At 39.4% G+C, this 13,057-nt stretch overlaps 1 protein-coding gene across 1 annotated transcript in view; it reads right to left on the minus strand.

Annotated features, from left to right (window-relative positions):
* PPEF1 (protein phosphatase with EF-hand domain 1) overlaps positions 1-13,057 on the minus strand; it is a 150,497-nt gene that overhangs the window by 78,033 nt on the left and 59,407 nt on the right. The window contains exons 6-7 of the mRNA XM_067723474.1: positions 10,552-10,679; positions 1,719-1,779 (exon numbers count right to left, since the gene is read on the minus strand). Coding sequence (XP_067579575.1) covers positions 1,719-1,779; positions 10,552-10,679 — 189 coding nt within the window. The remainder of the gene's footprint in view (positions 1-1,718; positions 1,780-10,551; positions 10,680-13,057) is intronic.

A 13,057-nucleotide genomic window follows, 5' to 3' on the forward strand; every position in this document is an offset into this window, starting at 1 on the left:
AGAACAGGAGGGGGCTTCTGTGGCTATGATAATGTTTTATTTCTTGTTCTGGGTGCATGTTACAAGGCTGAGTTTACTCTGAGAAAATTTATTAAGTCATATACTTATCATTTGTGTACTTTCCTATAATTTGTATACTTTTCTTCCAGAAAAGTTTACATAAGAATTTTAAACCACTGTCTCCTTCTCTGATAAAAATTTTAAAATATTTTTAAATCACTTGTATAATTTTTTTAAGCAGATTTTTAAAAATACAGGGCCTAAGTAAATATCTTTGCACTGGAACCCAGCCATCTGTGGCTATGAATATCCATAAGTGATTCTGATGCATAGCTCAGATTAAAATATTAGGTCATTAGCAGAAAGAGGGCTGTTTCATTTCATTATTATTATATTTCCTCTCAGAAATATTTTTGCCAAAGAACATGAAGCACAAACAACTGTCTTCAAATTGTAATTAGCTAAAAGAAAAAAAATGGCAAAATACCTACTTCCCACCCACTCCCCGCTCCTCAGGTTTGGCTATTCCACCTTTCAGAAACCTTCTACAGATCATTAAATGCTTTAATTAGTTTCACACATATGTACTTAGCTCAGAGCATACCATTAAAACACCCTTCTTTCACCACTTTGAAGGATGCTTACTAGATTAAAAGATGCTTTAGATGCCATACACATTTTTAACTAGAGCAAAAATAGTTGGCCCAAATTAAAGAAAAATGAGCTTCTAAGTCAAGTGCCTACCTTGAAGATAACAACAGGCAGATCTTAATTTGCAGAGAAATACATGACTTGTGAATAACTATAATTTTTTTTTTTTGGCTGTGCCGAGTGGCATGTGAGATCTTAGTTCCCTGACCAGGGACTGAAGCCATGCCCCCTGCAGTGGAAGCACTGAGTCCTAACCACTGGACCGCCAGGGAAGTTCCTCAATAACTATCATTTTAAAATCATTTTGAATCACACCTATATTGTCTGTATCTGAAATGATTTATTCAGTCATTTCAGAATGACTAAATAAATGATAGATAAATACACAGCCTGACAGACAGCTAGCTAGCTATGGAGAAAACAGAGACATGATGGTGCCAACTGTGTTTAATCCCCCACCCAGATCTGTTTCATGAAATAGTCAAGATATTTTGATCTCTCAGCACAAAAGTTCTGTAGATTAAAAATAAGATCCTCTTTACTAAGCTACTATTGTACATTAGTAGGTTGTGGTTCAGAGAAGGTATTCAACATACTAATGTAAAATGAAATCTAATTCAGTTTATTTATTTATTTATTTATTTTTTGCGGTACGTGGGCCTCTCACTGTTGTGGCCTCTCCCGTTGCGGAGCACAGGCTCCGGACGCGCAGACTCAGCAGCCATGGCTCACAGGCCCAGCCGCTCTGCGGCACGTGGGATCCTCCCGGACCGGGGCGCGAACCTGCGTCCCCTGCATCAGCAGGCGGACTCTCAACCACTGCGCCACCACGGCAGCCCTAATTCAGTCTTTTGAAAATGAAAAAATTAAATGGTCAATTAGTTAACAGCAATCAAGGATGGAAAAAGCCAGTTAAACTGTTTTCACCAGTTGCTTGGTGTCACACAGAAAAGACAGATGGGCATCTTTTTAATTTCTTAGTGTTCTCTCATCTTCAGTTTACATTCCTTGATGAGACAATTCAATGTTTAATGACTCCTTTTCAAAAGACTAAACTTTTTACTTACCTGGATCTTCCTCAAGTAGACGTGTATAGTTTTCCAACATGAAGGAGAAGAAGTTCGATAGCTGGACAAAATAAAAATACATTGATCAATTAATGAATCCCAAACAGGTACTGTTGGTATTCCACGCAAGTCCCCTTTACTCCTCTGAAGGTTCTCATCTCCCAGCTGCCATAGATGGTAATGGGTATCGCTTCTACCTGCCCGCCTCCTCCCCAGGATTGCCCTTGGTAGATGGGCAGCAGCTCCCCCAGAGTCGCTTAGGATATCAGATACCCCTCCCTCCTGGGGGGATGCCCATTGAAAAAGACTAACTGAAGCAAGAGTATCACAGCCCAGACCCCCACCTCTCTTGCCACTGGGTGGGACAAACTGACGCATTTCACACTTCAGAGCTCCCAGTGGGATCAGGCTGAGGTCAGACTTCTCCAGAAAACATATTTTTGCCTAGCTTCTTCCCTGTCCTATCTTGTTTTCCTCACTCCCTTATAGGTTTTTCCTGAGAATACTCTCTCAGGAAGTCACTTGTACCAGAAGCCCCTATCTCAGACTCTGCTTCTAGGAAACCCACTTAAGACAGCTGCTAGATTTTTTTCATTATGATCTCTTCTATTTCTTTCGGTGGTGAGAATAAGGGATATTCTTAAATGCCAAATATATTTGGTAAATGAAGGAAGGAAGGGAGGGAGGAAGGGAAAGATGGAAATCTACCAGTATTCCAACCATCACCTAGATACTGCCTCTATGCCCACCAATTATCTGCAAAGACCTGCATGTATATAGGACAAATAACTTCCAAGCCCTGTCTCCCGTGAAGAGTGAACACTAAGGAACCTTATCAATCTGGGAGTAGATCTGGCAGTTGAGGGAAGGAAGACCTTCCATACAAATATATCAAAATCTATGATTTTAACGCTGTTGATGGATTTGTCAACTAAGAGTCAACAGAAATCACAATGAGATACCACTTCACACACACTAGGATGACTATCATCAAAAAAGACAAATAATAACAAATGTTGGCAAAGATGTGGCAAAATTAAAGGCATCATACACTGCTGGTGGGAATGCAAAATGGTACAGCTGCTTTGGAAAACAGTTTAGCAATTACTCAAAAAGTTAAACACAGACTTACTCGATGACCCAGCAATTCCACTCCTAGGTATATACCCAAGAGAACTGAACAAAAATGTTCACATAAAAACTTGCACACAATTATTCATAGCAGCATTATTCATAACAGCCAAAAAAGTGGAAGCAACCCAAATGAGTTATCCACTGAGGAAAGGATAAACAAAATGTGTTATATCTATACAATGGAATAATATTCAAAAATAAAGAGGAATGAACTATTGACACATGCTACAACATGGATGAACCTTGAAGACAATATGCTAAATGAAAGAAGCCAGTCACAAAGGATCGCATATTGTGTGATTCCGTTTATTTGAAATGGCCAGAACAGTCAAATCCATAAAGACAAAAGCAGATTAGTAGTTGCCAGGGGCTGGGCAGAGGGCGGGAATGGGGAGTGAGTGCTAATCAGTATAGAGGTGATTTTTTTCCTTCTTTGGTTGGGGGGTGATGAAAATGTTCTAAAATATATTGTGGTGATGATTGCACAACTTTGTGAATAAACAAAAGGCCATTGAATTTCCTACTTCATTATTCTTTTTTGAATTTTACTTTATTTTTTATACAGCAGGTTCTTATTAGTCATCAATTTTATAAACATCAGTGTATACATGTCAATCCCAATCGCCCAATTCATACCACCACCACCCCGAGGCCTTCCCCCCTTGGTGTCCATACGTTTGTTCTCTACATCTGAATCTCAATTTCTGCCCTGCAAAATGGTTCATCTGTACCATTTTTCTAGGTTCCACATATATGCGTTAATATACGATATTTGTTTTTCTCTTTCTGACTTACTTCACTCTGTATGACAGTCTCTAGATCCATCCACATCTCAACAAACGACCCAATTTCGTTCCTTTTTATGGCTGAGTAATATTCCATTGTATATATGTACCACTACTTCTTTATCCATTTGTCTGTCGATGGGCATTTAGGTTGCTTCCATGACCTGGCTATTGTAAATAGTGCTGCAATGAACACTGGGGTGCATGTGTCTTTTCGAATTATGGTTTTCTCTGGGTATATGCCCAGTAGTGGGATTGCTGGATCATATGGTAATTCTATTTTTACTTTTTTAAGGAACTTCCATACTGTTCTCCATAGGGGCTACATAGGTTGACAATGCCACCAACAGCGCAAGACAGTTCCCTTTTCTCCACACCCTCTCCAGCATTTGTTGTTTGTAGATTTTCTGATGATGCCCATTCTAACTGGTGTGAGGTGATACCTCATTGTAGTTTCGATATGCATTTCTCTAATAATTAGTGAGGTTGAGCAGCTTTTCATGTGCTTCTTGGCCATCTGTATGTCTTCTTTGGAGAAATGTCTATTTAGGTCTTCTGCCCATTTTCGGATTGCGTTGTTTGTTTCTTTAATTTTGAGGTGCATGAGCTGTTTATATATTTTGGAGATTAATCCTTTGGCCACTGATTCATTTGCAAATATTTTCTCCCATTCTGAGGGTTGTCTTTTTGTCTTGTTTATGGTTTCCTTTGCTGTGCAAAAGCTTTTAAGTTTCATTAGGTCCCATTTGTTTATTTTTGTTTTTATTTCCATTACTCTAGGAGGTGGATCAAAAAAGATCTTGCTGTGATTTATGTCAAACAGTGTTCTTCCTATGTTTTCCTCGAAGAGTTTTATAGTGTCCGGTCTTACATTTAGGTCTCAAATCCATTTTGAGTTTTTTTTGTGTGTATAGTGTTAGGGAGTGCTCTAATTTCATCCTTTTACATATAGCTGTCCAGTTTTCCCAGCACCACTTATTGAAGGGACTGTCTTTTCTCCATTGTATATCCTTGTCTCCTTTGTCATAGATTAGTTGACCATAGATGCGTGGGTTTACCTCTGGGCCTTCTATCTTCTTCCATTGATCTATGTTTCTGTTTTTGTGCCAGTACCATATTGTCTTCATTACTGTAGCTTTATAGTATAGTCTGAAGTCAGGGAGTCTGATTCCTCCAGCTCCATTTTTCTCCCTCAAGACTGCTTTGGCTATTTGGGGCCTTTTGTGTCTCCATACAAATTTTAAGATTTTTTGTTCTAGTTCCGTAAAAAATGCCATTGGTAATTTGATAGGGATTGCATTGAATCGCTAGGTAGCTTTGGGTAGTATAGTCATTTCCACAATATTGATTCTTCTAATCCAAGAACATGGTATATCTCTCCATCTGTTGGTATCATTTTTAATTTCTTTTATCAGTGTCTTATAGTTTTCTGCATACAGGTCTTTTGTCTCCCTAGGAAAGTTTATTCCTAGGCATTTTATTCTTTTTGTTGCAGTGGTAAATGGGAGTGTTTCCTTAATTTCCCTTTCAGATTTTTCATCATTAGTGTATAGGAATGCAAGAGATTTCTGTGCATTAATTTTGTATCCTGCAACTTTACCAAATGCATTGATTAGCTCTAGTAGTTTTCTGGTGGCATCTTTAGGATTCTCTATGTATAGTATCATGTCATCTGCAGTGACAGTTTTACTTCTTCTTTTCCAATTTGTATTCCTTTTATTTCTTCTTCTTCTCTGATTGCTGTGGCTAGGACTTCCAAAACTATGTTGAATAATAGTGGTGAGAGTGGACATTCTTGTCTTGTTCCTGATCTTAGAGGAAATGCTTTCAGTTTTTCACCATTGAGAATGATGTTTCCTGTGGGTTTGTCATATATACCCTTTATTATGTTGAGGTAAGTTCCCTCTATGCCCACTTTCTGGAGAGTTTTTGTCATAAATGAGTGTTGCATTTTGTCAAAAGCTTTTTCTGCATGTATTGAGACGGTCATATGGTTTTTATTCTTCTATTTGTTAATAGGGTGTATCACATTGATTGATTTGCATATATTGAAGAATCCTTGCATCCCTGGGATAAATCCCACTTGATCATGGTATATGATCCTTTTAATGTGTTGTTGGATTCTGTTTGCCAGTATTTTGTTGAGGATTTTTACATCTATATTCATCAGTGATATTGGTCAGTAATTTTCTTTTGTTGTAGTCTCTTTGTCTGGTTTTGGTATCAGGGTGAGGGTGGCCTCATAGAATGAGTTTGGGAGTGTTCCTTCCCCTGAAATTTTTTGGAAGAGTTTGAGAAGGATGGTGTTACATCTTCTCTAAATGTTTGATAGAATTCACCTGTGAAGCCATCTGGTCCTGGACTTTTGTTTGTTGGAAGATTTTTTTTTTTTTTTTGGCAGTACGCAGGCCTCTCACTGTTCTGGCCTCTCCCATTGCAGAGCACAGGCTTGGGACGCGCAGGCTCAGCAGCCATGGCTCATGGGCCCAGCCGCTCCGCGGCATGTGGGATCCTCCCGGACCAGAGCACAAACCCGTATCCCCTGCATCGGCAGGCGGACTCTCAACCACTGCACCACCAGGGAAGCCCCGTTGGAAGATTTTTAATCACAGTTTCAATTTCATTACTTGTGATTGGTCTGTTTATATTTTCTATTTCTTCCTGGTTCAGTCTTGGAAGGTTATACCTTTCTAAGAATTTGTCCGTTTCTTCCAGGTTGTCCATTTTTTTGGCATAGAGTTGCTGGTAGTAGTCTCTTAGGATGCTTTGTATTTCTGTGGTGTCTGTTGTAACTTCTCCTTTTTCATTTCTAATTTTATTGATTTGAGTCCTCTCCCTCTTTTTCTTGATGAATCTTGCTAATAGTTTACCAATTTTGCTTATCTTCTCAAAGAACCAGATTTTAGTTTTATTGATGCTTGCTACTGTTTTCTTTGTTTCTATTTCATTTATTTCTGGTCTGATCTTTATGATTTCTTTCCTTCTGCTAACTTTGATTTTGTTTGTTCTTCTTTCTCTAGTTCCTTTAGGTGTAAGGTTAAATTGTTTATTTGAGATTTTTCTTGTTTCTTGAGGTAGGCCTGTATAGCTATAAACATCCCGCTTAGAACTGCTTTTGCTGCATCCCACAGGTTTTGGATTGTTGTGTTTTCATTGTCATTTGTCTCTAGGTATTTTTTGATTTCCTCTTTGATTTCTTCAGTGATCTCTTGGTTATTTAGTAATGTAGTGTTTAGTCTCCACGTGTTTGTGTTTTTTACGTTTTTCCCTTGTAATTCATTTCTAATCTCATAGCGTTGTGGTCAGAAAAGATGCTTGGTATGATTTGAATTTTCTTAAATTTACTGAGGCTTGATTTGTGACCCAAGATGTGATCTATCCTGGGGAATGTTCCGTGCGCACTTGAGAAGAACATGTAATCCCCTGTTTTTAGATGGAATGTCCTATAAATATCAATTAAATCTATCTGGTCTATTGTTTCATTTAAAGCTTCTGTTTTCTTATTTATTTCCATTTTGGATGATCTGTCCATTGGTGTAAGTGAGGTATTAAAAGTCCCCTACTATTATTGTGTTACTGTCCATTTCCTCTTTTATAGCTGTTACCAGTTGCCTTATGTATTGAGGTGCTCCTATGTTGGGCACATATATATTTATAATTGTTATATCTTCTTCTTGGATTGATCCCTTTGATCATTACATAGTGTCCTTCCTTGTCTCTTGCAACATTCTTTATTTTAAAGTCTATTTTATCTGATAGGAGTATTGCTACTCCAGCTTTCTTTTGATTTCCATTTGCATGGAATATCTTTTTCCATCCTCTCACTTTCAGTCTGTATGTGTCCCTAAGTCTGAAGTGGGTCTCTTATAGACAGCACATATATCGGTCTTGTTTTTGTATCCATTCAGCAAGCCTGTGTCTTTTGGTTGGAGCGTTTAATCCATTCACGTTTAAGGTAATTATGGATATGTATGTTCCTATGACCATTTTCTTAATTGTTTGGGGTTTGTTTTTGTAGGTCCTTTTCTTCTCTTGTGTTTCCCACTTAGAGAAGTTCCTTTAGCATTTGTTGTAGAGCTGTTTTGGTGGTGCTGAATTCTCCTCGCTTTTGCTTGTCTGTAAAGCTATTAATTTCTCCATCGAATCTGAATGAGATCCTTGCTGGGTAGAGTAATCTTGCTTGTAGGTTCTTCCCTTTCATCATGTTAAGTATATCATGCCACTCCCTTCTGGCTTGTAGAGTTTCTGCTGAGAGATCAGCTGTTAACCTTATGGGAGTTCCCTTGTATGTTATTTGTCATTTTTCCCTTGCTGCTTTCAATAATTTTTCTTTGTCTTTAATTTTTGCCTATTTGATTACTATGTGTCTCGGCGTGTTTCTCCTTGGGTTTATCCTGTTTGGGACTCTCTGCCCTTCCTGGACTTGGGTGGCTATTTCTTCTCCCATGTTAGGGAAGTTTTCGACTATAATCTCTTCAAATATTTTCTCTGGTCCTTTCTCTCTCTCTTGTCCTTCTGGGACCCCTATAATGTGAATGTTGTTGCCTTTAATGTTGTCCCAGAGGTCTCTTAGGCAGTCTTCATTTCTTTTCATTCTTTTTTCTTTATTCTGTTCTGCAGCAGTGAAATCCACCATTCTGTCTTCCAGGTCACTTATCCGTTCTTCTGCCTCAGTTATTCTGGTATTGATTCCTTCTAGTGTAGTTTTCATTTCAGTTATTGTATTGTTCATCTCCGTTTGTTTGTTCTTTAATTCTTCTAGGTCTTGGTTAAACATTTCTTACATCTTCTCAATCTTTGCCTCCATTCTTTTTCCAAGGTCCTGGGTCATCTTCACTATCATTATTCTGAATTCTTTTTCTGGAAGGTTGCCTATCTCCACTTCATTTAGTTGTTTTTCTGGGGTTTTATCTTGTTCCTTCATCTGGTACTTAGCCCTCTATCTTTTCATCTTGTCTTTCTGTGAAAGGAACTGCAGGACTGTAGTTCTTCTGGCTTCTGCTGTCTGCCCTCTGGTGGGTGAGGCTATCTAAGAGGCTTGTGCTAGCTTCCTGATGGGAGGGACTGGTGGTGGGTAGAGCTGACTGTTGCTCTGGTGGGTAGAGCTCAGTAAAACTTTAATCCGCTTGACTGCTGATGGGTGGGGCTGAGTTCCCTCCCTGTTGGTTGTTTGGCCTACGGCAACCCAACACTGGAGCCTACCTGGGCTCTTTGGTGGGGCTAATGGTGGACTCTGGGAGGGCTCATGCCAAGGAGTACTTCCCAGAACTTCTGCTGCCAGTGTCCTTGTCCCCACAGTGAGCCACAGCCACCCCCCGCCTCTGCAGGAGACCCTCCAACACTAGCAGGTATGTCTGGTTCAGGCTCCTATGTGGTCACTGCTCCTTCCCTTGGGTCCCACTGCACACACTACTTTCTGTGTGCCCTCCAAGAGTGGAGTCTCTGTTTCCCCCAGTCCTGTCGAAGTCCTGCAGTCAAATCCCACGAGCCTTCAAAGTCTGATTCTCTAGGAATTCCTCCTCCTGTTGCCGGACCCCCAGGTTGGGAAGCCTGATGTGGGGCTCAGAACCTTCACCCCAGTTGGTGGACCTCTGTGGTATAAGTGTTCTCCAGTCTGTGAGTCACCCACCCAGCAGTTATGGGATTACATTTCGCTGTGATTGCGCCCCTCCTACCGTCTCATTGTGGCTTCTCCTTTGTCTTTGCATGTGGGGTAGCTTTTTCGGTGAGTTCCAGTGTCTTCCTGTCAATGATTGTCCAGCAGCTACTTGTGATTCTGGTGTTCTCACAAGAGGGAGTGAGAGCATGTCCTTCTACTCCACTATCTTGGTTCAGGCTCGAATTTTCTACTTTAAATGGGTGAATTGTATCCCAATAAATTTGTTATTAAAGAAGACTCAATATTTAAAGAATGTACTAATACTGGAATGTCTGTGTACAAAGCATATCAATTTGAGAGCTCACCCTCCCTTTGTCTCCATCACTATATTCTACAGTACTTAAAAGGACAGTCAATGCTGTGAACTGCTAAAGGAATACCTGACTGAATCACACTATATAAGTTTTATAGCTACCAAGAATAAATTCAGCAATTTCTTTTTGAAATTTTAATTATTTTAAATATTTATTATTTTATTTATTATTTTTATTTTAATTATGTTTATTATGTGCTAAATTTATAAATATATGATTGTTGAAAACTACAAATGATACAGAATGAAAATGCGAAGTCCCCTTCTACCCACTTCCACCCACCAACCATGCTTCTCCCCAGAAATAACCAGAGTAAATACTTTCTGTATATCTTTTTCCAGACTTTTACAGTATGCTTCATTTTCTTTCGCATATATGGGATAAAACTTCATATTGTTCTACAAGCTGATTTTTTCATTAACAAATACGTTATACCAGATCTTTCCAAGATCTTTTTATTGTTAAAAGTACTTTTTTTCTATTAAAAAGCATTAAAGCTGGATTTACATACCGCTTTTGCAAGCTTGACAAAGTCCTTCCTCACCCATTTATATTTTCTTCTAGAATTTTCATATGTTTGCTCCCTGCTCCCAGGAAATTCTTCTATTTATTTAACTCCTTAAAGTAATTTTTTTACTTCATAAAGTAACAACTTTACTATTAGGGCACATACCAGAAAAACAGAATAAGACCGTTTTTTACTAGTTAACTAGACATCTGGCAGCCCTCTTAAAAATATGAACTTCAGAACTGAAAAACACCATCCTCTTCCCAAATCATACTCTCTCAGTAGCTAGTTCCAAAACAATGTCACTATATCTTCTATAAAAGTCTTTCACCAAGGTTCTTCAGCTTAAAATGCACTCAAACTTTCATTCTTTCAATAAAAGGGGTAAAGGGAAGCATTTTACCAAAATAAGAGACAAGCTTGCAAAACAGACCTCCAATTGGCCTTGTTCATCAGCATATTCGATGGACTGGAAGATGGTGAGGGCATAGCGTTGTCTGGTCTTCAGCTGAGCACTATGACCTCGGTACCAGTTCTGGATGACCAATGCGGCTTTTAGCGCTGCAGACCCACAGGATACGAAAGGGAAAGAAAAACAGTTACTGTGGAGCTATGGGGGGAAGGTACGTGCTTCAGAAAAAATCAGTCCACCTGGATTCCTAGGTTCTAAGAACATAAAAACTATAGACAACGAGATGTTCCTTTATGTTTTTGTACAATGTCCTCAAGTCTCAAATACTCAGGAATAATGATGACCCAGCCATCAAGAGTAGCATTTTTGGAGCCTGAATTTGAATCCCAACTCTGCTGACTACCGTCTATGTGATTTTGGGAAAGTTATTAGAACTCTCAAAGCTTCAGTTTCCTCGTCTGGCACTATTTGAAGTCTATGTACACCCTATGAAGTAGCAATTCCATTCTTCATTATATACCCCGAAGCAATTCTCACACAGTCCATAAAGGAGACATACGGGGATACAATGCTTCTTTGTTGGCAGCCGTAGGGAGTTTGACACCAATGCAACCTGGCTTTCCACTGCTAGGAAGGAGAAGATGTGACTGTGGTGAGTGTACACCATGGAATATTATGCCACAACTGGAAGCGATATATAGCGACGCGGATGGGTCTTCAAAATAGTGCTTCAGTTAGAACAGTTATCAAAAAGTTAGAGACAGAATGGAATATAACATGATACCATTTTATATAAATTTAAAATACACGCACACGAAATCGCAATATACGTTTCATAAGAATATACAGAAAGGAAAAGATACTAAAAATAAGAGATTGGTTATTTGTGGGGGGTGGGTGAATGAATGAGCATAGAGTATATGGTTAAAAGGGAATAAACTAATGAACTAACTACCATAAGAAAGGGCCTTGCGCAGACCAATGATGACAATGTACAACATACTGAGAAGTATGATTCACTCCACCTTCTCCACCTGCGATTCAACTGATAAAAGACAGATGGATAAATGAACACACCTCCCTCCTTCACAGAGTTACTATGAGGATGAAATGAGATACTACAGGTGAAGAGTTTAGGCCAGTGCCCAGTGTAAAGCATTTACTAAATAAATGGCAACTATAGTGACAAGTATTGTGTTGTTTGTGGATTATTCAGGCACACTGACTCTCTTCTGGGGCTGGGAGCCTTTGAACCATCCTATAGCTTCATAGTTTTGAAGAAAGAAATCAGGTGAGAGAGAATGAGATTTAAAATATAGTCTCTTACGCCTTTCTCAACTTTTACAGTGACGAGTAATCAACACCAGCTGGCTCCTTTTATTCATGCTATAATTTTTCCCAGTTAGCCCATAAGAATCAAGAGTTAACTCTAACAAGAACAATTTGAGTTCTGAAGCAGCAATCCAGCCTCTCGGCTTAGTACTGCTGTGGTATAACGAGTACACACTATCCATCTGAGGGTGTGTGTTTATGAGCTTCTCCAAGGCTGTTGGGTTCCAGAGACTCTTGTTTCATTATTCAGCTCTCAGAAAACCCCAGGAAATAGGCGTAAGGTCAAGTACCGTTATCTTTATAGGGAAAAACCACAGGGAGAAGAAATCAAGTGACGTTCAATATCACTAAGTGAATAATTCCATGTCTGAAATCTCAAGTGTTCTCAGCATATCATCATGCGGAGCCCAGCTTCACCTGAAAGGTCTGTTCTGTGGGACAGTCACTGTCATGACCAACCAAGCCTCAGCTCAGGGGCTCTGTTCACCAAGCACAACGGAACTGTTCCAGGGCTGAACACTTACTGAGGGCCAGGCAGTGGACTCATCTCTGCAGTCAGTCCTCGCCATACTGTGAAGCTGGGAGAGACTAACTTACTTAAGTGCATTTAGCCAGTAAGTTGAAATGGACAGCAAGGAATTGCACCCACCTCTCAACCTCTTAACCTCCATAGAGCTATTGATCTTTTTCTGTGCCTCACTTTCTTCGTCTGCACAATGACGTAGTGGAATAAATGATCACTAAAGTCTCTTCTATTTAGTATTAGCAACACCAAAAAAAAATCAAGCTTAGTGTTATTTCTATAATTAACAGTAAAACAAAGTAGCTACCATACGTTAATGGTCTACTACAAGACATTTAGTCCCCACAAGTATTATCATCTCCATGTTACACATAAGGAAACTTCAGGTTCAGAAAGGCTAGCAACTTCTAGTACCCTCAAAGACTTCCTAATTATATATAATATTTCATTAAAAAATTCACAAACTAGTGTGAACAAACAGGTTACCACCTCAGAACCCAAGAGCCAGGAGCAGAAGAGCCATGCCAACCAGGACGCACAGGGCTCACTTCCTTAGAGTCCACAGTCTTGGCTCAAATGTTGCCTTCTCCGTGAGGCCTTTCCTGAACACCCCTTGTAAAATGGCACCCATCCCCCATTGCCTATCTCCTTCTTTCCCTCCACAGCACTTGT

This window comes from Pseudorca crassidens, chromosome X (genome assembly GCF_039906515.1).
Source record: "Pseudorca crassidens isolate mPseCra1 chromosome X, mPseCra1.hap1, whole genome shotgun sequence".
Taxonomy (NCBI): Eukaryota; Metazoa; Chordata; class Mammalia; order Artiodactyla; family Delphinidae; genus Pseudorca; species Pseudorca crassidens.